The 26,247-nt window shown below is 44.3% G+C and overlaps 1 protein-coding gene across 1 annotated transcript in view; it reads right to left on the reverse strand.

The window, feature by feature from the left end:
- Window positions 1-738: 738 nt before the first annotated feature.
- LOC119161037 (suppressor APC domain-containing protein 2) overlaps window positions 739-26,247 on the reverse strand; it is a 40,577-nt gene continuing 15,068 nt past the window's right edge. Inside the window, exons 4-6 of the mRNA XM_037413358.2 lie at window positions 20,497-20,598; window positions 6,025-6,129; window positions 739-5,776 (exon numbers count right to left, since the gene is read on the reverse strand). Coding sequence (XP_037269255.1) covers window positions 5,654-5,776; window positions 6,025-6,129; window positions 20,497-20,598 — 330 coding nt within the window. The 3' untranslated portion in view covers window positions 739-5,653. The remainder of the gene's footprint in view (window positions 5,777-6,024; window positions 6,130-20,496; window positions 20,599-26,247) is intronic.

A 26,247-nucleotide genomic window follows, 5' to 3' on the forward strand; every position in this document is an offset into this window, starting at 1 on the left:
GAACTGGGCAGCATTCCCTTCGGTTTCCATTTTCTTTCCTCCTTTCAGTTTTTTTTTTTTGTTGATCTTTGTTCCTGTCTTTATATATTTTTCTTCTTGGCGTGAGCGTGCGCTCAATATCATGCACACAGAGCACTACGCCAAGTGCCAACGACCACACATAACAGCATACGACAGCCTGTTGAAACAGATCTCAGTGTTTGAAATTATCTGTCAAATCATTCCATTAATACAGGGACCCAAAGGAGCTCACCTTGCCTTCTATAACCAATAAAAGATCAGCTTTTGTTTGCACTGTCCCAATTGTAAATGCACGCCAGCTTCGATGATTGTGCCACTTTATACAGAGGAATAAAGAACTGAATGTGAGGATCGAGGCTTATCACGTAAATAACCATGGAAGTGCACGTGTCGCCAACTGTAGATCAAATTGCGTAGGGAAGAAATAATCTGTCCTGGCAAGGTACCTGTAGCATAATTCTTTGAGTATGACCAATTGACAGATGGCGTTCCAGTCCCAAACTTGAGCACATGAGTCTAACGTCTACCTTTTTCTTTTCCTCCACTGTGGCCATTTTAAGTTGATACTCCATTTTTGTGTTGTCCTGTTCTCTTCTGCTATGTCCGTATTTGGAGAAACACCCATAATCCTGATAATTACCGATGAATTAGCTCCACTAATTGTCATTCTGATGGTTCTTCACTAGCCCAGTGTCATCTGCAACCAATATAGTACCCTTGTATTGGCCAGTAAAGGCCTTCAATACTGTTTATTCAAAATATGTATTATAGCATTCAAGATACATATAGCAAAAATTTCTTATATGTACATATGCAACAAAATTTTTTTCAGCAAAGCAACATAAAATATATATTAGGAGGGTGTAAGAACTTTATGAAAGGAACACCTGTGTAAAATGGCAGGATTTCCATATAAATTGCTTACTTCTTATAAACGGGTCATTTCATCACAATACATATACATAATAGTCATGAGTAGAAAAAAAGGCACCTTCATTTCATGGCTGGTATCAGCAGAACATTCGTAAACAAGATTTCTTGTATACCAGACTCAGTCATAAAAAAGTTAAGTAGATCAAAGGAAAGTTAACTTGTGCATGCAAGCCAAACAATGGAGTGTTTTTTGGCATAATTGGACCGGCAACTGGAATGATAGCAGTGTAATACAGATGACATCTACCTACAACAATGCGAATAGGCACCGAGACGAAAAAGCACTGATGATGTAGAAAGAACAACAAGACATGAAGGCAGACATCGCACAAGCAAGCAAGGGCAGCCATTGGAAGAAACCAAGGTATGAATGTATACAACTTAATGTTCATTAAACATTTGTATAACTCTCTTCCTATGTAACAAACTCTAAGAAAAATTCACAATGCTTGCACTTTTGATTTTGAAGAGAAAAATAAACTGAAAAAAAAAAAAAACCTGTTGCAGATTAAACCCCTATGCAACAGCATATTGCAGCTAGACATATGCACATATTTGGTGCACAGTAAAAAGCAAAGCAAAAAGAACTGACAGGTGGCACTTTCTAATATGCCAGTGCCAGCTCGGCAGAGCAGCATGGCTGCCATCTCAAGCTACCAATACCCGCAAACTTATCCCCCTGTCACGGTTGGCCTAGGTAAAAGAAAACCCTTAAAATTCATGACACAAGTTTACCTTGAAGTATGCTACGTGGGCTGAATCACATGAAATTAATTGAATTTCATGCACCAATTTTCTAGTGTGAAAGCCATATGGGATGCTCGTGCTGGATCAGGTTCTACCTAAAGATATATTTCAGAAATGTGGAAATGAAACCTTACTGTTGTGTCATAAAATGCAAATGTTGCTGTAAAGGGCACGACAGACAGCAAAAGAATGCTGGCAATAACGAAATGAACCTCAAACATTGCAATGCGTACAATGTTGTTACAAGCACAAACGGATGCCTGGAAAACTTGCATACAACCATGTACAAGCTTAAAATCAAAGGTAAGACAGGAATATGATTTTACATATCCGAGGCATATGTGAGGCACTTATACTGAAACAGAAGTGTCATTTCAAAGGATACTCTCTGCAAGTCTGAAGTGTTCCCTGCTAAACACCAGAAACATTCTAAGAGCAAGGCACATAATGTGCAGCAGTCTTATTCGTGCATGTGAGTTGAGTCATAAAATCAGCAGCACCCTTACGAGGTACTGCTGACAACTAAGGAACACTATAATGGACCCTAGCTAGATGTACACAATGCACTGGCAATTACAGTGAGCAAACAAAACAAGTACACAGACAAATGCAGTGAAATTACCCTGAGCAACTTTTGAGTTGATGCGGTCACGGCTGCAATTGTGGCACACGAGAAATGTCTCGATCACAGAGTAGGGAGCAAGCAGCTGGTAGTTTATTACATTTTGCCATGCTTCATTTAAATTAGCTTTAAAATAGCTAATTTGACAAGCAAAATTAACACTGTACATGTAATAATAATGGTTACACATTGCTGGCACACTGTGTATGATATGCGTGTCTGGTTTCAACCCTTTGTATCACCGGCTTTACTCAACAATAATGAAAAAAAAACAAGAACGCTTTGCCACCAACGCAGGCGACATCATCAGTACACAAAAGGCAGCACTTTGTGCAGATCAAATTCGATGGATATATCATGATTCCACAAATGATGATATATCCAACATTAGAATCGCGGTTTATCCAACGCAATCAATTTGCATGCGATGGATATTTATGGCAGGATATTATAAGGATGTGTTCTTTCAACCGATGTCATTTGTGTACTCCCGATGCAACTTGTGTAAATGGTGAAGTTGAGTAAAGCCAGCGATCCGAAATGTCAAAGATGCCTCGCTTTTGGAACATTTTTTTATTTATGCCTTTGTATCAAGTACAGCTAGAAGTAGTACTACAAGTAGGTCTGAAAATTAATATGCAATAAACTAAAGTAATGTGCAACAGTCCCGGCAGAAAACTACAGTTTGTGATAGGTGGAGACACACTAGAAGTAATAAAGGAATATGTCTATATAGGATAGGCAGTAACCACAGAGCAAAACCACGAGATTGAATTAACTAGAATAAGAATGAGGTGGAGCACATAGGGCAAGATTTCTCAAATGAAGACTGGTAGATTTCTACTAACCCTCAAAAGGAAGGTATATAACAGCTGCATCTTGCCAGTACATACCTATGGAGGAGAAACCTGCAGGCTTACAAAGAGGGTTTAGCTTAAATTGAAGACAATGCAGTGAGCAATGGAAAGGAAAATGATAGATGTAACCTAAAGAGACAAGAAGAGAGCAGAGTGGGCCAGGGAACAAACTGGTGTTACGAATATCATAGTTGAAATGAAGAAGAAAAAAATGAACATGGACCGGGCACATAGCCCGTAGGCAGGATAACCACTGGTCTAATGGTAACTGACTGGATTCCCAGAGAAAGCAAACGCACGAAGGGGAGACAAAGTTAGATGAGCCGATGAGATTTAAAAAATTCGCTGGTATAACGTGGTAACAGAAAATGCAAGACCGGGTTGATTGGCAGATCATGGGAGAGACCTTTGCTGATCAAGAACAGCAGAGGACATGGAATTGTTGATCCACGTCAATGACTATCAACAATAACTGGCTTCAGAAAGCGCAGCAGTAGACGCATAAAGCTCAACAGCATGATGCTTCTGCCCTACCAAGATACTTTTCTACTTGCATAAAGCTGGCAACATCAAAACTTTACTAATTCTGAATATAATGAAGTCAAAGTTTTGATAAGGTAACACATTCTGGTTACTGAATTTTATGCATTTAACTTTATTGAAGTAAATCATTGCAGACTGATCTGAATAATGCTCACTTATGGAAACAATTTTACTGCTACTAGCATACAGAAGTGTCATGTGGCATCTGCAGCAAGACAGATATACAGTCATAAGGTTGTAAGTGGACACATAGTATTGCCTAGTCTTTCAGAAATTTGTTCTGTTTAAAAATTTGAAAACCAGGCTCTACGTTCCTAAAATGTAACATGCAACACTGTAGTAACTGTATTAAAAAATGCACTTTCTTTGTCGCATACTTTATAAACAAAGGAACTTCAATATAAATGCGGAAGGGGGCTTCTTGAAAGATGAAAACTTCATGCTGCTTAGTATAGGTACTGATAAGGTTTTGCAAACTATTTCACAGATGAAAAAAATGAATTTAAATTCATCTAAAGAGCTGTATTCAAGTGCCAGCGAGACTCTTCCAATTTTGGAGCATCGTGTGACGATGATTTGAAAAAGTAGGCATGAATATTTGCAACTTACAAAATTTGACAGACTCCTGCTTTTTTTCTGACACTAACCACACATTTATAACAGATGGCCACCTAAGAGCAGTCGGTGGGCTGTCTTAACTGAAAATTTTGAAGCAACTCTGCATGCGAGTGAACCTTCCGTTGGCCAATATGCTCACCCTGGTGGAAGAATAAACACAGGTGGAAGCAGAGGGCAGACAAGAGCACCTGGTGTTGGACAGATAAACTGCATAGCTTTGATTAACTATCACATGACCAAATGCCAGGCACGGCAAACTTTTTTTTTTGAAGCTTGTAAGACCTACTGCCAGACTGTACTTCTGTGCAATATATTATGCAGATGTGGGAAGCAGCCAAGTTGCGCCTCCCAATTTTTCTTTCTCCATGACCACCACTAACAAGAGGAGAAAAAATAAAAAAATTAAGGTCTCATGCCAGCATAACTACTGTTCCTGAGTCCCTTTAATAGTATCAATTCTACACTCCTGTTTGCTTTCTGCCCTGTTTCAGTTCATCAGAATACTTAGTACTGTGCAGCACACAAGATTGTCATGCAGAAAATCCATGCGACCTACGACCAAATGCGACCTGCAAAATGAACAAAAAATGTAATAAAGCATGGGTCGTACATTACTGCTTATGTATTACAGGTAACACATACGCAGTGCTAAACCTCGACTGAACATGTCGCCTGAATGCCGCAGACCCATCAACAATCTGATTATGCTAGAGAATTTTTGCCAAGGGTGTACACACAGCATGATCAAAGCAGTAGTGCTTTATGCAGCAGCAGAACGATGTCGACGTCTTGGCAGGCAGAGGATCTGTTGCTCGGCTGGTACAGGACAATCCTGGCTGGCACATTTGGCAGTACATTTTGTAGCAACATCTGACAACCCTACATCTGACAACCCTACACACAGTGTCTCACAAAGAAACATTAGCAGAGGTGGCCTCAGAGGGACCAGCAGAGGCTAAGAGCACCTCTGTTACAAAGGGCTAAGAAATGTCAATTCAGATAATCAAAGCAAATACTTCCCTGCAAATATGTTTTTCTGACCGCAGTGGCTAACTAACTAACTGCTCTGAACATAACAGTTTTCTCTGCTACCCAAGCGGTTCCAATAAGCGGCTAAAACAAACCGAAATTCAGCCAGGCTCGATTGACAGAGACAATGATTTGTCCGCACTTGTTGACGTCCCTGCAGTCAGTGTGGTGCTTCTGGGGCTTTTGAAGAGAAAGTCTCACACAAATGTTTACATCTCCCTGCCTTTTGCAAGAGATGGCACTCATAGCAGTGGCTTTCCGAAGTAAGCAGGTAATCCTGCATTCACATGAGAGTCGTCTCATCAACTGGGGCCCTGTGCTGTGATCGAGCCTGGAAGAGCTCCCGTATCAGCGTAGCTTTCTCTCTTTCCAGCTGTGCAATCACCTCACTCTTCTGGCTCACTTCCTGAATGCAAAAAAGACAACATAAGGGGTTGTTGCTGTAGTAAATACATTGAGAGAGTTTTGTCAAACATCAAGATTTTACTACGAGTGCAAGCTTTTCGCAACGCGAGCCCGAGTTAAAAGGAGCTCTGCAAGTCTGTACACTTGAAAGTATGCTCGAGCACGGTTCACAGATTTACAAAGTGAAATGCTTTGCCGAGTAGAGGTCAGACTCAATGTCTGGTGACGCGCTTCTCAACTTATGCATACCTCAGTTAAAAGATGGTTTTGCTCCTTCAGCCGCTGAACTATGGAGTTTTGATGAACATCATATGGTGGTGGCTGTACAGCCAAATTCATGTGTGTTGGGAAGCCCTGGAAAAAAAAACAAAGAAAGAAGGCATTACAGTAACCTGCTTCAAAAATGGCAACTACCAGACCCTTTGTGTAATGACGCATTGAGCCCCCTTCCAGAATATTGGTGCCAGTTATATGTTAGAAAGCACTCGCAACAAACGGGCACTGTTTTTCATTTTTCCAAGCAAAGTTTGTTACGCACTACAGTTCAGTGCCAGTGTGGTATGTCAAAAAAATAGTGCCGGTTGGGTACAGAAACACGACCCTCAAAGGTGTGTCGGTCACACGTGTATTTGTGTGCACTGTTTTCCAATAAGGAATACGCTTTAAATTGTGGGCTTGTTGGCGATCAGCCGTTTTTGATATGGTAATCTGATTTTTCATTGAAGTCACTTGTCATTTCATATTGCCAATTTCATTGTTGCGAGGATATAAATGCACGACCCTATGTTTTGGCGCTGGAACATGAGTGATTAGGCACGATGCCGCCTAGGTAGGTACACCTTCACATCACGCCCACAACCACAGAAGTGTTTTGCTTATACCGGGGAGAGAAACACAAAAAGAAAGAAAAGTAGTAGGTCAGACACACGCACTCCAAGCTTCAAGTGCTCCCCATTCTCCGGACAGAGGAAGGGCTTCAAAATGTTTTGTCATATCTATAGTTTCCCTTCTCAGAATTTTCCAGATTCTGTAGCATCTACACACGAAGGTAACACCACATTTTTAAAGTGCTATGCTAGAAGATGTCCTTTTTCATTTTAATGTGTAGCTTGAGCAGACTGCAATTCAAATGTGTAATAATTGATTTACAAGGTTTTGTGTTCCCTAGCCATATTACAACTTTAATGAAAACCAGCAGAGAATGAAGCCAAGGAAGCAGGAAAAAAAGAGGGGGCGGGGGTTGACACTCGGCATTATGGCTATGAGTGGCGTTATATTTATCGGCGTTTGCATGCCGATAAATACCCGATAAAGTGAACGAGAAGACGACTGCCACTCTAGCTCGATTGATAGAGCGCCAAGCATAGTTAATTTTTTGTAACTATGCCATAATTACTACAATACACTTAAAAGGCCACAATTAACATCTCTCATACCTTAATGACATACTTTTGCTGCGAAATAACACGACAACAAACTCATACCTTCCTTGGCTTCAATCTCTGCTGGTTTTCACTAAAGGGTACTGACACAAAAACTGTGGTCTCGCGCTTTCTCACTGAAATACGTTGCTGCGGGCCTGTTAGCTGTAACGCAGCACATTGTCTGCTACAGCGTATGACAGATAATTAAGTACAGGCTCCTCATTACTGACCAGTTTGAGCTTCAGACAGCTCAAAAACGAAAAGCCACTGGGTTCAACTATGGCCACCTAGAATGTGCAGCTTTTGACCACGTCAGCACACAGAATTGTGACGCACTTCCAAATGGTCTTTATCAAGAAATCTTTTCGAACAGGACACGAGACAGCCATCTTGCCAAGGACACGAAACAGCAATCTTGCCAAACACAAAACTTTGAACACGTGCGCCGCGACCACGGCCTCCCGAGCAGGCCCCGAAAAGTAACCGCCACAGGAAAAACAAGTAAAAAAAAAAAAGAGACAAAGGAGGAAAGAGAGATGAAGAAGGGCGGCTATGACATTATTATAACTTGTTTTAGTGACAGCAGTGTGGCGACGTGGAGAAGTAAGAGGGTCCCCATGGGGCCCCTTATGATTGTGTAAATACCTTCAAAACTCAAACTTTAATATTGCTGTAAGATACCTTTCAAGCTATATTCACTGTTGATATTTTGCAGACAATATACCATGTTCCCGAAAATCGATCTCGCAGGCTATCTCGGCTGTGAAATTTCATGTTGTACCCCTTTAAGGCAGTGTCAAACAAAATGACCCCTAAAAAAAGTTCCTTGTTCATTCATTTACAGCGAGGGTCTCGTTCTGGCAGACTTGATGTTTTTAGATACTATGCAAAGGCTTATTGGTCAGCTGTCTACTTGTTAAAATGATCAGGTGCTACACGGTGCCAGCTGGCAAAAAAGTTTCATGGCTGCGGACTACGCTGACTAGCCCATCTCAGGTTTGCAAGCACATAAATATGTAATATTCCTTTCCGCCCTAGTGACCAGTGTATTGGACATACCAAAAAAGGCGGTGCGAAAAAGGAAGCAGAGCCACAACCAGATTCAAAACAACTTTTGCTGCTTCTGTAAGAGGTGAGCAATATAATTTAGAATGTTTTTCCTTCCTCAGCCCTACTTTTTTATTGTGGCACCTCAGAATATGGGCGTCATCCACAAGAAAAAGTGTGCGTATGGTGCGATGAAGTATACAAAACTATCTTAGGAGCTTTTTTTCACCTGATTCCAACATTTAAATCGTGCGACCTCACTGATGTCCTTTTGAAATGATAATGCAAAAACGTAGCTTTTCTAACCAGTAGTTTGCTCACTAAGCGAGAATGTATGTCCAGTACACAGGACGCCAGGATCCTATTCGATTACATCATGCCAAACATACAAGAAAAAAAAAGAAAACTAGGAGTGAGCGTTCGGCGAGAAACTTGAAGCCCAGTCATCAAAAGTGTAACAGGAGCATCCTGGAAACTACCAAAAGCATGGAACATGAGGAGAAAGCGGAATCAGGAAAAGTTGGTTTGTGGACACTAAGCGCGCTCACTCCTTGGTTTCTTACCTGCATGAAGCAATGTGCGACTGTTACCAATTAGATTTTTTTTTTTTTCAGATGAAAACAAACCATTTCTGTGTTTTATAAGACAATTTACCTTTTGACAAGACCAAAAGCAACACTCTTTCAAGGTAGAAAGCAGAATGTGTATACCATAGGTGCAACGATGGGATCCTAATGCCCAGTGAACTGGACATAATTACACTGGGAAAACCATTGTAGTTAAAGTCTCCAAAATTTTTTCGCATGCATTTCGATAACCTCTTAGCTAGAAATGAACACAACAAATTTTCATCCTACCCTACAAAAAATTTGGGACAGAAAGGGATATAGTGGACGCAATATTAATGAGAAATAAGAGACAGTAATGCCAGGGGAAATAGGGAACGTTATTTAGAAGTAATTGTAATGTAAATGTGAAGAAAGGAAAGTGGATGAAGAGATAACTTGCAACCGGCAGGATCCAAACCTGTGACATTCAGATAATGTGTCCAATGCTCTACCACTGAGCTACGGTGGTAGTCATCCTCCATCCACTTTATAGGGTGTGTGTGTGTGTGTGTGTGTATATATATATATATATATATATATATATATATATATATATATATATATATATATATATATATATATATATATATATATGCATTAAACGTGGGAGCTTCAATCAGACCCATCAGTAGCCATGGCGGCGAGTGTGGAACACTCTTGTTACTTGTTTTCGCGTCAAGTAACACGTGATCTTATTTTATTACGAGATGGCCGCTAACCAATTATCCCTTGTTTACCACCTTAAGGCATCAAATCTGCTAGAATTAGACCCTCACTATAAATGAAGGAAAGTGTAAATTTTAAGGGCTCCTTTCTTTTGTTAGACACAATATTCACCCTTTGAGACACTATGTACACAATTGCAAACGGCACTCATTTTTGTCATTTGCATCAAGCAGACGCTAAGAAAGGGCAACACATATCGTGCCTTAGATGAATTCAACCTCCTGCTTAATAAATTTGTCTTCATCCAACTTCATTTTGCAGTGTACTGACACACATGATCACTATTCTAAAGGCACTACCACGTTCGACGAGCTGTGCGACGTGCTGCATGCTGCAAGCAATGTGAAATACGGAATTTTTCTTCGCTCAAAATTAAAATAACCTATAATGAATTTGCACTTTATTCCTAGCCCAAGATTCGATTCTCTTTATGCCAAATGTAAGCATCAGTGACTTTAGGATAAAGAGATGTTTAATTGTAACTTAATTAGAATGAGTCACTATAACACACGAAAATTCTACAATTATGCCATTATTCTTGTTGCAATAGCCCCACCACGGTGGTCTAGTGGCTAAGGTACTAGGCTGCTGACCCGCAGGACGCGGTATCGAATCTCGGCTGTGGCGGCTGCATTTGTGATGGAGGCGAAAATGCTGTAGGTTCTGATTTGGGTGCACGTTAAAGAACCCCAGGTGGTCGAAATTTCCGGAGCCCTCCACTACGGCGTCTCTCATAATCATATGGTGGTTTTGGGATGTTAAACCCCATATATCATCATTCTTGTTGCAATATATAATGAGTGCCTTGAAATAACGCTATAGTGATTTGACACATTTAGAGACAGTTGTTAATAGGTGGCATCTGAAGGGGTTAATTCTTTCGTCACATTTACATTACAGTTAATTCTATTAACATCTCCTATACTTTGCCTGGCATTATTGTCTGTTAATTCACATTATTTTTTGTCTAACAAAAAAAAACGAGCACTTAAATTTTACTTTCCTTCTATAAAGTTGACGAGAAGACGACCACTGCCGTAGCTGGACTGGTCGAGTGTCAAGCACGTAACCCGAAAGTTACATATTCGGTTCCTGCCAGCAGCAAGCTGTCCTTTTGTCCACCTTACTTTCTTCATGTTTATATCACACTTACTCTATTACACTTCAAACAGCCCAATTAAGGGGAGATGCTACTCAAAGACACGTTTTTTAAAATATTCACCCTAGAGCAATGGAACTTGAGCTGCTTATGGACCTTTTTGTGCTGATTTCAAATATGTAATTAGTTTTCTTGCAAGTTGAATACTTTTAGCTCTGCAAGATGACAAAGTGAAAACTTTAACCCCTTTGCCCCCTCTTTTCATCCCTAAACTTCCGTAATTTTTTACCATTCGTAGTTCATAATGTTTCAAATAAAGTGTAGAATACAAATAACTAATTAGGAAGCACATACAAAATACGTAATAGGCATGAAAAATAATGGAACAGTAAAGGCGAAACAAGAAATTATATTAGACTGCTGTGATATACTCTGAAAGATCTAGAGAAAATCAATCTCAGAAGTTTGTTTTAAATTTCCTGCCAAAATCATTGATGGTGGAGACAAGAATTTTGAAGTGTTTTTTCATGTTTTGGCTGCCCTGTCCCAAGAACATTTCCTGCAACTTGGTATGTGGTATGTCGAGCCTCTGGCTTTCACAAAAGACAACATACTTTATTTTGGCCAATTAGGAACTATGTGAGCACTAGCACATGCTGTCACAGTGACTGGTGCGAAAACTCCAAGGTGACGTTGGCACCCAAACTTTTCATTGATGCATTTCATTGCTTACTGAATGTCTTCTTGATGTAAGCGTGGTGTTTATGGTATCATGAAAGATAATTTACTATTGCAAGAAACAATGCCTTTCTTTTCAGAGTCCCTTAACGCTTCAAGGGCACTGTAAAATATTTTTAAAGCAATCGCAGAATGGCTTCATTTTTGCACAAGCTTGCCTCAGAACTCTCTGGCTACAAGAATTTTTATGGCGAAGCTGTATGATGCTGCCCCCCCCCCCCCCCCGGGTGTTTCATCCCCCCCCCTTGTGTTTCCTCTCCGCAGGCAAAAAAAAATGCACGATGCATGGGCCAAGAACACATAGGAAAAAAGGAGAGCTGTACGAATAGCAAAATTTTGGGTGTGAAGTGAATCTAAATATTGAAGTGTGAGTGCAAGTCGCTTATTTCTCGAATACTTCTAGAATCATTTTCAAATAGCAGGAAGCGAAATTGCAGGGGAAAAAAAGTTGGAGAGTATTTCTAAGCATATTCTTATGAGATATAGTATCATGAAAGCATTTCTTGTCACTAGGTTGATGAAACACTGGTAGCGTGGTATTTCATAGTTATCAAAATTAAGGCAGCAGAAAGGCCACATTGTATAAGTACATGATGCGGTGCAACGAAAGTGTTGCCGACAACACTCTACGCGCGAAAGGCAAAGATGTTGTTCCCTCAGCCTCTCCCTCCCCTTCCATCTTCTGTGGTAGCCTAACTGATGTGGCAGACAATGTTGTGCTCCCTTTGAGCTAAGAGTTCCAAATCTGGCTCGTAGACGTCAATACAGTCGAATCTCGATAATTCAAATTCTAAGGGGCCCGACAATTTGTATGAATTAAAAGAAGTTCGAATTAATGAAAGCTAAATAAACGGAGGGCTCTCCATGCAGTGGTGCATGTGCATTGAGCTAACACAGAAGGGGGACATTTCAGAAGACTTACATTCATTCACAAATCACAGGACATTCGTTATTAATTGAAGTAACCAATGATGCGCGTCTGCACACGTTTGCCTTGCAGCGAGTCAATCAATTTCGGACGCAGCTTGCAAAGCATTTCTACTTCTGCTTAAGCATTCTCCTGGCAAGAGAAGTCAAGCGCGAAAATGTCCAGCGCCAACACTTTCTAAAGACGACAACGACTGCGTAGTGCTACGCAACCGCAGCATGGCCAGCACGTGACGAGAAAGGAGGACCGTCCCACGTGGAGAGAAGCAGATCGGCAGTTGAGAGAAAACAAACATTCCACGGCAGCTTTTTTTTTTTCTTTTTGCTCTCTTTGCGCGCGTTGTTGAAAGGAGAAAGGTTACATGGCAGGGACGGGAAAGGGGGAAGCGTGGCACCGGCGCGTGAGAGACCCCCCCCCCCTCAAGGCGCTGAGCCATGCTCCCACAAGGGGCAAGGGCTGCAGAATATAGTGCCATTTTCCTTTCCTTCAATCACACATTCATTCAACCCAGCTACAGCTTTTTTTTTCTCTCTCTCTCTCTTAGCACGCAGCATTAGAAGGAGAAGGGTCTTTACGTGGCAGGGACGGAAAAGGGAGAAGCGTGACACGGGCGCGTCGCAAATCAGCATTTGGAAGAGAGCAAACATTACACCGCAGCCTTTTCTTTCTTTTTCCTTTCTTTCGCGCGCAGTGTTGAGGTGTCGCAGGTGCCGCGGCGGGATTGGGCAGGGTGCTGAGAGCACTTTCAGAGTGTGGTACATTTCAATTAACCGTCGCAAGTGCTTGGGCATTCGAATTACCGGGCGTTTTTCACCCATTGGAATACACATAGCTTTCACGGGACCTCATCGTGAGTTCGAATTAAGCGTGTTCGAATTAATGAGATTTGACTGTACAAAAGAGAGAGAGAGAGAGAAAACATTTATTGAAAGAAGCTTGTGAGTGAAGGTGGGAGGGTCCCTTATTCCAGGAACCCTCTGGCTTGGACAGCCTGCCGAGCTCGAGCGACGAGGTGACGCTGGTCGACCAGGTCCGGCTGGGAGATCGTAGCCTCCCGCGCTTCACTGAGGAGGTCTTGGTCCGCATCTGGTGCTGCTGCTCGTAGTCTTGGGACGCTTACTTTGCACTGCAGTAGGAGGTGCGCCAGAGTGTCTGCCACATTGCAGTGCGGGCAGATGTAGCTGTGCAACGTTGGCCTCATATGGTGCAATAGTACATATGCCGTGTGTGAACGTGTTGCTTTGAAGACGCCTATAGTCAGTCCCTTCGTCTCTTGTGAGTTTTGGATGTGGCGGGTGGTATAACCTGCGTTCGATAATGTTGCAGTAATGCATGGTACTTTAGTGGTATGGCTTCTCTTGTCTCTGATTCTGTTGTTGAGTGGGAGGTGCCTCGGATCTTGTATGGGAATGCCCGGTTGACGCATTCGCGGGCTGCGGTGTGTGCCGCTTCATTTCTCTCGAGACCTTCATGACCCGGAATCCACACGATGCATGCGTAGGGAGGAGGATTGTCCATGCGCTTTAGTAGCCTAATCGCCACCGTGGAGACCCTGCCTTTCAGGTAGTTCCGTGCCGCTGTTTGTGAGTCGGTAAAGACCACGATGGGATCCTCACTCGTCTGGGTGGCGAGTGCTATAGCAGCCTCTTCAGCTGTTTCCGCACGTTTGGCGAGGATAGTCGCAGATGCCAGTACCGCGCCCTTGTAATCTGCGATGGTAATCGCGAAGGCATTACGTCTCGGATATTTGGCTGCGTCCACGTATCGCGCCTGCGGGTCATTGCCATGTTTTTTCCGGATCATGTTAACCCTGGCGAGCCGCCTTTCTCGGTGATGTTGAGGATGCATGTTCCGAGGGATCTGCTGAATTTCAAGGCTTTCTCGCAGCTGTGACGGTATTTTGCCTTTGCGTTCTTCGGTGGGTTCTAGAGTGGTCTGGTATCCTGTGCGTCGAAGGACGGCTTGCCCTGTGAGTGACAGCTTGAGTCTCTCGACCTGGTTGATGAAGTGTGCTTCGGTGAGTTCTTCCCACTTATTGTGAACTCCCATGCGAAGCAGTCGGCCAGTGGAGGTGGCTGGCGGCAGTCCTAGGGCAAGCTTTGTAGCCTTTCGTATCAGCAGATTAAGTTTTTGCTTCTCCGCTGTCTTCAGGTTGAGATAGGGAGTTCCATATGTTATGTGGCTGTAAAGGAGAGCTTGTACCATTTTTGGGTGTCGTACTCTTTGAAGCCACTGCGGCGGTTAGCTACCCTTCGGATTAAGTGAGTGAGCTGTGTCACAGTGTTCTGCAGCCGGGGTAGGGCACCGGAGCCAAACCCACCTTTATGTATATGTAGTCCAAGGACTCGAAGCGTGTCAACTTGTGGTATTTGGACTCCCTGTAGAAATACTTGTGGGTCAGGAGTGTCGTAGCTTGGTGGTCTACCCCGGGTGCGTGCCGCAAGTACTAACAGTTCCGACTTTTCCGGAGCACATTGGAGGCCGCAGGTCTTGAGATATCCTTCAGTGATGTTAACCGCCTCTTGAAGTCGGTCCTCCTGTTCACCCGTGCTTGAACCTCTTGTCCACATAGTGATATCATCGGCGTATAACGCGTGATGTATCCCAGGGACAGCTTCCAAGAGACGTGGGAGGTTAAGGAGGGCCAAGTTGAAAAGCACTGGTGATATCACTGAGCCCTGCGGCGTGCCTTTGTTAGGGAGTTGAAAAAGCTCGCTCCTGATATTGGCAATCCCTACAGTGGCAGTGCGGTTGGTGAGGAAAGCCAGCATATAGGCGTATGTCTTGGCACCGCAGCCGACATCTTCCAGGCTACGCAGAATGGCTTCGTGGCTCACATTGTCAAATGCGCCCTTTACGTCCAAAGCTAGAACAGATGACTTACTGTGCTTGCTCAAGCGGAGAAGAATATCTTCCTTTATCTGCAAGAGGACGTCTTGTGTGCTGAGCATTTGGCGGAAGCCGAACATGGTGTTCGGATAGTGACCATTGTCTTCGAGATTTGTGGTGAGCCGCTCGTTTACCATGTGCTCAAAGAGTTTCCCAGCGCAAGATGTAAGGGAAATGGGACGAAGATTCGCAATCGAGATTGGCTTGTTTGGCTTGGGTACCATGGTCACCTCTGAGTGCTTCCAGGCTTGTGGTAGCTCGCCCTTCCTCCAGCAGTCGTTATAGTGCCGAAGGAGCGCCGTCAACGCCCTGGGCGGTAGCTGTCGTAGGTGCTTATTGGTCACTCCGTCTTTTCCCGGGCTCATGTTGCCCGTAAGCTTAGCAAGGGCCGCGTGTAGCTCTGCCAGCATGAAGGGCTGGTCTAGTGCTTCGTTCGGTACTCCTCGGTACTCCCTGGGCATCGAATTGTTGATGGAGGTAGCTTGCTGGTTAACCGAGCCACAAAGTTTTGCTTGAAGTTCTTGGAGTAACTGGTGCTCTGTGCCCTCTGAGCCGCTGAATTGTATTTCTTTGATTAGTTTTTGGTGTGGGTGTCATCAATCAGGGCTCGAAGAATGCGCCAAGTCTTTTTTGAGCTCAATGTCCCTTGAAGTTTGTCGCAGAAGGACCGCCAGTTCTGGCTTGCAAGGTTTTCGGCGTACTCCTGTGCCTGTCTAGTGAGTACGGCGATGCGGCGCTTGAGCTTGCGGTTGAGCTTTTGCCGTTGCCATCGCTTAATAAGCGATCTTCGAGCTTCCCATAGGTGAAGGAGATGATTATCGACTGCCGGATTGTCCTCGTTCAAGTGTATCGTTTTGGTATGTCCGTCAGCAACACTTACAATACTGTTTAACCAGGCTTCAATGTCTTCGATAGTCGAATCATCATCAAGCTCATTCCTGTAGGCGGTCCAGTCCGTGAGCCGAGCTTTTCCTGTCTTGAGCGAGGGGTGAGCCTGTTCGAGCTCTATTTAAATTATGTGATGGTCCCTCCCTAGAGTGTCTGGTAGCCTTGTCCACGTTGCATTGTGCACGTCTCTAGTGAACGTGAGATCAGGATTAGTATCCCTCGAGACGCTGTTGCCAACTCGGGTTGGATGGAGCAAGTCATTCCACAGCGTCAGACCGTGTTGCTGCACAGCGTCGTGAACACGCGCCCCCTTCTTGGTGGTGCTGTGATAGCCCCAGGCCGCGTGTGGGGCATTGAAGTCCCCAACTATGACGAGTCGGTTGCCGTTAACCATTTGACGGAGCTCGTGGACAAAGTGGTCGTATTGGTGTAACAGCTCCCACGGAGGGCTGTAAAGGTTGGCCAGGTATAAGCTTTGTTGAGTCTTCCGAGTGGGGATTATCTCCACGATGGTGTGTTCGATGCCAATGTCTTCAATTTCATGAGCGTGTGCGGTTAGAGTCTTCTTGACTAGAATTGCGGTGCAGGGTGAGCATGTGAGAGTGCTGTAGCCAGGGAGCTTGATTTTTTCTGTGTGGGTTTCCTGCAACGCGATCATATCTGGATTATTTGTTTTAACATATTCTTGCAAGTTTGCAGAACAAGGTCTGTAGGATGTGCAATTCCAGTGCCAAATTCGAAGAGTGGGGAGTGGCTCAGACTGTCTATGTGTGGGAGCTGCCATTCTGGCAGTTGATTCCCGCCTGGTGCCGTTCGGTTTGGTGCTGTAGATCGAATTTCCGCTGCAGTTTCATCCCCTAAAGTTTTTCGCTCTTTCTGCTTGGTCCCTGATTGCTCCACCAGCTGCTCATGGGTAACGAAATTTTTGTATGCATATGTTACGAAGTTATGCTGTTGTGCCATGAAGCCATCAAGCTTGGCGTCGAGCGTGCTTACAGTACGGGTCAGTGGGTCTACCTTTTCCATAATTTTAGTAACCACTTTCTCTATGGTTGTGTCTATGGATGCGAGGAGTTTCGCAGTGAAAAAAGCTTCAAGGCGTCGTTCGACGAGGTCGAGCATCTTCGCTTCATGTGCTTGCAGCCTTTCTTCTACCCGCTTCATTATTCTGGCTTCCGTCTGTTTTAGTATGCTGTCGTCAAGTTCTAGTGTGCTACACTCGGCTGGTGGGCGTTGTTGTACCCTTCATTGTAGATCTTGGACTTTATTTTCTAGAGCCCGGATGGTCGCTGTCTGAACAGGCGACATGGTCGAGGCACTTGTAGTATTTAGAGAACTGGGCCCGTCACTACCGGTCACCGCGGCGGCGTAACTGATTTCCCTAACGGAGCGAGACCGTGATGGCGTGCGGGATCCAGAGCGACCTTTTTTTTTAGAGCGAGAGCGACTTCGGTCATATTTTTGGGGAAAAAAGGGGGCCCGTGAAATTTCTGGTGTGATAACTGACCCGGGTAAATCATTGGTGCAAGCACTCCAGTGATTCTCACGGGCGCGAGCGTTATCGAGCTGGTGGCGTCTTACTTGATAAGGAGGGGGGTTGCTGCGGAGTTTCTTCTTGCATTCCTTTCCAGCAGTCTCATGGTCTTCTCCGCAGATCTTGCACATCGGTTGGCAGTCATGTGGTTCTGTGTCCTTGTCGTGGCCGCATTTGTAGCAGAAGTTCGCTTTCGGCTGAGTGCAGATGTCTTGTCGGTGACCTAGGGCGCCACAGGTTCGGCAATATTGGATGGACTTCCGGTATGGCTTGCATCGGTAGTCTCCACTGAGGTACGTCACGTAAAAAGGAACGTGCTGCCCGTCGAAAGTGATAACTGCAGCTGTGGAAGATCCCAGCATGCGCGCGCCAAGGGTGTGGTATCTTGGGTCTACGCGAAGTCCTGCAACAATCTCTGTGGGGCTTCTTCCTGGTTCGAGGCCGTAGATCACTCCGCGGCACACATCATCGGGGTGTCGAATGTGTGGATTCGCTTGATATATTACTCCACCGAGCTGTATGGCATTTATACTTTGCAGTTTGGAAGCTCGTTCAGTTCTTGCTGTGCTTGCGATGATCACATTCTCTACTTTTTGCACCTGCACTTGCACATGGTCATAGAAGTCCTGCTGGGCCAAGCCACTGGATCTTCCGATGGCATGTGTAACCTCGATGAGTGTTCGTTTTGAAAGATCTAGTCCTGGTTGCGGGCAGAATACAATTTTGAAGTCATCAGTAGGGAATGGCCGCATCCTAGTGCTGCGTTGACGTTGCGGTTGAGATTTGGCTTCACAGGTTGCGTAGCTCGTTCTTCGGCTGACTTTTCTTCTTTGGCTGACCTGCCTTTACGGCCAGCTTGAAGCCACTCAATGTGGGCTTTGCCTGTCGTTTTGCCACTAGTTTCATCAAACGTCCATTGTGATGCCGTTCTTGAGTTACCCTCCGTGTTGTCCACTTGCATCGTACTCGGGTTTTCTTGACATGGGTTAGACGTCTGCGTTTCCATGAGAGCGCTAGCTCTTTACCTCCGACGCTGCGTCTCTGTGTTGCGCGAGCAGCGTGCTCGTGCACCTACGAGACGCTGGCGTCCAGCTCGTTTCGCAGGCCCGTCCTCGTGCCAGAGCGGCGTTCGCGTGCAGCACGTCCTCTGAATTCCTTGGCAATGTTGCGTCCCAGCGAGCAGGCACAATATGTTTAGAGTTCAATATCTAGTAAAAAAGTACACTCACTGCGATGAGCCTGGTGTCAAACGATGCCTTGCAACGTGAGGATTCCCAGGTCACTAAACGCGAGCAGTGTCCAGGCAAGGTTGCACAGAAAATAGCAATAAGAGCAGGAGCCCATGTGAGGTGCGACTACACACCTCAGCCCCCTGGCGGCCTTTCTGTATAAAAGAACATTTGAAATTTTGGACGCTAAAAATAATTGGCATCCGATTTTCCAGACTTCCTGCCCGAATTTCTGGTCCAGAACAATGGAGCCACCACCTCTGCCACATCTATCATCTCCATGTTCGAACGAGTGTTTTCTCGAGTCAATACATTTGCGACCGTAGCCAAACCTGAAAGACAGCTTTGCCGCAATACGAGTGTGATGAGGTGAAGCATTTGAAAATATGAAGGGGCTCCTTTTAAATGAACATTTTACCTTAGCAGAGCCTGAAAGGCAGCTCTACTGCAATATGAGAGTGTCACGAGGTGAAGCATGTCAAAAAATCTCAAGGGGTCACTTTTAGTCGGACGTTGACTGTATTTATATTTGTGAAGTTTGAATAACAAAAATTCCAGTGCAAATTGAATAGCAAGTACTATAAAAAAAAATTACTTGAGCTTTCAAATATTCGCACACCCTTACAAAAACCCATTTGGCCTACAGCATACAGGTCAGTCTCCTTTCAAGAAATAAACCACAAAACAAGCATCAAAACCGCACGATCGATGGTAAAGCGCCTTTAACAGGTGGTGTGACATCAGTAGCGACATAAAATATACACTAACATGTTTAGGAAAGCACAGTATGCAACAAAGGGCACGACGTTACTACACTACACACACATATATAAAAGGGCCCATCTAGTAAGGCAGTGCATTTCTCTTGTGACGGCGCTATGCGGAGGCCAACTATAATATAGACCCCTGAAGAGCAACGTGCATACGAGGAGCAGCGTCGAGAACAGAGACAATGTGAACATGATGTCCAGGACACACAGCATAAGCGACACAGGTATGATGCTATCACAGGTTTTATGAGTGCAGATTCCAAGTTTCCACCAAAAGTTCATTAACATTCACTTCAACCCAGAGGCTTTCAATAGTCTCCCTGACGAAAGTGAGATAAATGAGAACGAGGTCGAGAAGCTGACGAACATTGACGACTTGGATGACCCAGAGCAATGCGTCATGTCAGACAGTTCTGTACAATGAAACACGCATGGCCAGTCTGCAAAATTGGATGCACTTCTTCACTATCGCTCCCGGTGAAGGTCAGGCACCCATCTCGCTCTTGTACTATACTAATGTGGAAGACCATTTAAGCGACTTGACAATGGGTAATCGTACTGGGTGTCATTTACAGCTTCACTGTCCAACCACCTTCACAGCGTGGACCGGACCCATAATTTTTTTTTATTCCTAGAAGTACAAACAAAGTTACAAGCAGTTATCGCGCACTTGAGGTGGCATTCTCTTTCCTTTCATCCCTACAAGGTAAATGCAAGCTACAAGGGAAGGGGGGACACCAAAGTAGTATAGACAGCTGTTTTTAGTGCAAACCCTGGGAACGTGCTTAGCCTTTGAAAAACTGCAAACAGTGACACCTTGCAACAATATCAGCATGCTTACCTTTTCTGAACTGTCTATCAGTGCATTGAGGTGCTGGTTAGCATCCAAGATTCTAGCCTTTTGGAATCTGAGTCGTTCATCTTGGGCATCCATAGAATACTCCTGTTGAAAGTCGAACAAAAAACATGTTGACAGGCTACCGCTATCGTAGCGAGCCAAAAAATGCAAAAATGCCCTTTACAGCTTTCAGTGTGAAGTCTGAGTGAGCAGGTACTTTATACAGAGAAGCAGTACTGTGTAGAAAGAACTGCATTTAGTGACATGGCACGAACTACTATGGATAGAATCACAAAATTCTAGCAACACTCTTTCAGATGCTTGTGGCAGCAGGCACTGACTAGCAATTTTCCTAGGAAACAACTGCAATCGTCTGCACATAATTTTCTTGCAGCATTAGTTAACACAGAAAATGTTATTTTCAAAGACTTTGGCCTCATATAAAGTAATAAGCTGCAGCGGGGCACGTAACAGCATGAGAGGTATGCTTAGTGGTAATAAGTAGAGGCCGGATTTTCAGGCCCTAATATAGTGTGTTTTAGGCACCAAAGACGGGCAGTTAAAGCACCGTTTTAGGCCCTCAAAATCATATTTATAGGCACAATAAATATCTATGTAATTTCAAATATCTCTAAACAACGACGTCGGTGACTTGTATCTACGGCAAGAAGCAAGAAAATGATATTTAAAATAGCAGAAAGGTGCCAACGATTGAGCATAGGCATGCATTCTCCACGTGATTTGCAGTATGTGGTCTTTCGTTTTGTTGTCTAGCATTGTGCGTCAAGTGTCTACCATTAAATTAACACTTTCATGGGTCTCTTTCATTTCGTTGTGGCTGGGAAGGGCAGAGCAGGAGCAAATAACCACACCACTGATACTCCAGAAGAGAGGCATGCTAGGTCTAATTGTGTAGGACCAATTTCTCCCCTATCGGTGAACACCTTAAAAGGCCCCTCACTAGGTTTGAGCATTTTGAGCTGACAAGTGCAATAGTGCACTGGGCACTTTGGATCATTCCTGTTAATATTTGCAAAATTACATGTAACGGAAAAATGCTCAATTTTTAATGAATGCCACTTGCCCTTTTCACGGGCGTGCGCCCCAAGATCTAGGGAGTGTCGTACATTAAGGAATGGTTCTCTTTTTTACGTCGCTCCTTTACGTTGACATTGGTGGGCTGACGTGGCATACTGCACGCTCTTAATCAGAACTTCATTAAATGCCATCTGTATCTATAAAAACAGACAAAATATGTTCTGTCTACTGATTATATCCTGAATTTTAAACGGTACCTCATAAAGAGATACCCCCTCATGCACGTAACATTATTCTACTTGGCATGTGCAATTTGTGTGTTCTGTTGTGTAGCATGAATGAGAAGTACTTTGATTTGGGCTAGCTGCTTTATATCATTTTGAAAGGGTAGTGCGAAAACAAAGGGAAAAGAAAAACAGCACTCTTTGTCTCTACGTCTTTCTTTTCCCTGTGTCTTTGTACTGCTTTTTCAAAATCAGTAAAGATAATAAAACATGCAAACGGTATCTCAACTTGATATTATTTTTATTTTCAATAGCCTCCAGATGCCATTCACTAATCAGCCCTCGTTTAGCGTCCGCCTCGGTGGACCAGTCGCTATAGGGTGCTCCCCTGCTGACCCGAATGCCGCCAGTTCGATGGTGGCCGCAGCGGTCACATCTAGATGGATGCGAAGAGGTAGATGCCGGTGTACTGTGCAATGTCAGTGCACAAAGAACACCAGTTGGTCAAAATTTGTGAAGACCTCCACTGCGGCGTCCCTTATATTCATATCGTGGTTTTGCATGTAAAACCACACATACTACCGCTGCTACTAATGATGGTGATCTTTGGTGCTATGTGGCGCAAGGGCCATTTGATGGCCAAACAGCCCCAGTTCATGGGACAAAAGATGTAGACAATGATTGTTATTAGCGGCTGTATAAGGGCCTTAATATTCCTCACGCTAAGGGGAGTAAAAATATAGAAGTAATAAAATCATGACCGTGCTGTGAAAAGTGTGTGGTGTTAATGGATGACAAAAGTTTGTGATAATAAACACCATGGTGGACATATATGGCATTAGCACAAGTGCCTCGATGGTTCACACCTTTGCGTCCAAGGGCTATGAGGCAAGTGCTTTGTTGAGGGTAGCCACTGCAGCGGAGACCTCTCTGGAGAGGTCGTGCTACAGAGTGCCCAGGTATATGATATGAAATGTACGAACTTCTCTGAAAAAAGCCAACAACAATTTACGTGTGAAAAGTGGTTCCCTACCAATGAACATTGCAGGATGAAGTGGTATCTGTTGTCGGTAGGGTAATGGAAAGTGTTGTTTTCTTAGCGTGTCTAATTCTTTACACAGAATGAGAATGTGAAGTACGGTGAGCACTTCTCCACATCTATCACACAAACGCGGATCGCCCCCAGACAAAAGAAATGAATGTGTTGTGTGTGTATGCCCTGTTCTTAACCGTGCAAGTATTACTTCTGTGTGGCGAGATTTTGATACTGGCGGCCAATGACTTACAAGTTGCGGCTTGATGACATGCAATTTATTACCTGTGTGTGTGTCCCATATACTCTGCCAATAACCCCTAAGCTTTCGTTTTAGAAAAGGTTTCCAGTAGAGTGCCGGAATGGGCATCATGGTATTGGTAGCGATTTTGTAGGCGGATCCAGATAGCGGATCCACCAGCACATTGTCTTGTATTTCACGATGTCCTGGTACCCAACAGACTACGAAATGCTGCTTGGATGAGTAGACTGTGCATAAGAGCGAATAAAGCGAGACAAGGACGGGGTTTTCGTGCTTTTTAAGAGTTTTCTGAGCTTTTACTACGCTTAGGGAATCTGTATATATTATTGCCTTCTGTGGTTTTGTTTGTTTAATATGTTTAATGGCTGCAAGTATAAGCTTCGCCGGTGAAAATTCTTGTATGAGAGTGCAGGACGCCAGCTTCCGAAAAGGATGGCCCGACGGCTGCGTATGAGACAGAAGTGTCTGTCTTTGAAGCATCCGTAAAGAACTCAGGACATAAGTATTTCTGTTGTAGTTCTAGGAAGTATGTCTGAATATGTGCAATTGGTGAGTGCTTCATAACCTCCAAGAAAGACACGTCGCAATCTATTGCCTCCCACTGCCACGGTGGCAGGCACACTGCGGGAGCCATCAAACGGTGTTCAAGTGGCACGCCGGTTTCCTTCGCCAGGCCCCTCACACGGAGTGAGTAGGGCTGTCTCATAGAAGGCCGTTTCTCAAACACAGCAAGATTGACATGTCATTAATTATAAAATGTGAAGGATGTTCCTTGTCTGCCTTCACTTTAAGGTAATATTTAAAAGACATGTAACATCTCTGTAGGTGGAGCGACCATTCGTTGGATTCCACGTATAGGCTTTCCACAGGGCTAGTGCGAAAAGCACCTGTAAAGAGGCGGATGCCCAGATGATGAATAGGGTCAAGCATTTTAAGGGCAGCAGGTGTCGCAGACTGATATGCTATAGCCCCACAGTCTATGCGGGTACATATGAGGCTTTTATATAGATTCGTTAGACACTTCCCCACGTTAGACACGTGGGGAAGTGTTGTCACTTCCCCACGTAATGCGTGACAACACTTTTAGACCGTTCATAGCTTTTATGAACTTGTTTTTTAAATACTTGATGTGTGGTATGAAGCTAAGCTTAGTGTCCAATATTAGGCCTAAGAATTTGTGTTCAGTTTTAATCGAAAGATGTTGCCCATGCAGTTGAATATTGGGTTCCTAATGAATGCCTCTCTTTCTGGAGAACAAGACACATATGCTTTTCTGTGCATTCAGTCGGAACCCGTTTTCCATATTTCTTCAAACCAAGCTGAATCTGCCGCTCTCACATAGCCAGATTACAAGATTTGAAACCAAGCTGGACGTTGTCGACATATGCAGGGCCGTACCCAGAAATTTTTTTCGGGGGGGGGGGGGGGGGGGTTGCGTGTAGAACGGTTGCCATTTTTTAAGATTTATACTGGCTTATTTTCATGAATAAAACAAGTACATCGCTTACTTGTAATAATTCGATGGTACTTTTCAATTATTTGTACCCGAATAAAGAAATTGGTATGTCAACCTCAAATTCTGGTTAAAGCAAGAAATAAGTTTGGACAATAGCACCACCGAAGCCGGGGATACCGCGACCAACGGCTCCTGATGAAGTAACACAATGTAACCGCGGTACAAAAACGGTATGTATGTGTTACAAGCTGCCACTCTAGCGTCGCCAGCGCGAAGTCGGCGACGGGAATGTCAGCAGGTTAGGTCGTTTCGTACGTAAGCAGAGACAGTGAAGATATCAGAGACGTATGTGGGGAAAAACAAAACTCTAGTGATATTGCAGCACTGCAGAGGAATCTAGGAATATTGCAGAGGAATCTAGTACAACACTTAATACCAACTAACAAAATACATATAAAATCAATAAATCAGCTTACAAGAGAGAAGTATTACAAACTACACAAAAACTAACCAACAATAAAACTACAGATGAGAAAGCCCGCAGGTATAAACAGGTGAAGGGATACCTGTGATGACCGGCAGCGTTGAGTCCACGACGATCGGATGCGAGAAGTCAGAGAGAGTTCTGGCACAACTGCGATGTCGGCGGTGTTGCAGCGCTGGTGTTTCCGGGAGGCTTGTGCTTGAAGCCGATCTCAGGCAGGTTGAGCTTACTCGAGATTCAATTACCGATGCCTACGTTACAGACGTTAATTTCGCGTCACAACTAGACGAATGGCTAAGTTTAGATGGCCAGCCGACACGGAGCCACAACCACTTAAGGAATACTTCTTGATCTCCTTCTACACCATCTTGGTCAGCAACTAGACTGCTTAGCAAGGTGAAACCCTGCTCTTAAATCGACCTCCGTGTCCCCTGATTCTCGTCCTGGGGGAAAAGAGACCTCTACATGGGTCCAATCATGCACGTTTCGTTTTTAGAAACTCCACCCTAAAAATATATTGACCACGTCCCTTTTTAATTAGGAGAGGGTCCTCAACTGAGCGAGAGTGACAACCTGTTGGGGTTTTCTCATACGGCTTGTCCACAAGCAGTTCTGCCCGTGGGAATGGTCAGTTTCCTTGGTTTCAGCCGGTGCGTCTTGCAGTCTACAGCTAGTTCGGGGTGCATCGCGGCCTTTGACGACCCTGCCGACGCCGCCGTAGGTACAAAGGATCGAACATCGGCAACTAACGTTTGAAGAAGAACACCCCATTCAGTACTTCCCTGCACTAAAGGCCAGTCTTTTCATGAGCGAACGGTTCCACCGGTCAGCGGGGGAGTGCGGCACCCGTTAATTTGCCGTTACGCCGGGTCGCAAAAATGCCAGTCCGTGACAGCATGTATGCAAGCAAACAAACAAGTCCCCCGACATTCCGATCTTCTTGTTACCGTTCGCACATTCTGCTTGCCGGATAGTTTCCTCGTAATTGCGAAAGGATAGAAGGGTTGAAGCTTGGGCTAGCTGGGTTTAGCTTTTAATCAACTCTTGAAACATAGAGGGAAGTTTAAACGAGGAACTTTTTCCTTCTCGGCAACTTGCAAAATTCTGTGAGAACTTGTTCTGGGGTCACTTTAAGTTCTCGATGGATGCTGAGCAGTGCTAGTCCGGTCAATCTGTCGTTGTTCATATGATTTCGAAGGTAGCTCTTCAGCCTTCTCAGTGTGAAAAAAGTCCATTCCGGGGTCGACGTCGACACGG

Source organism: Rhipicephalus microplus, chromosome X (assembly GCF_043290135.1).
Source record: "Rhipicephalus microplus isolate Deutch F79 chromosome X, USDA_Rmic, whole genome shotgun sequence".
Lineage (NCBI taxonomy): Eukaryota > Metazoa > Arthropoda > Arachnida > Ixodida > Ixodidae > Rhipicephalus > Rhipicephalus microplus.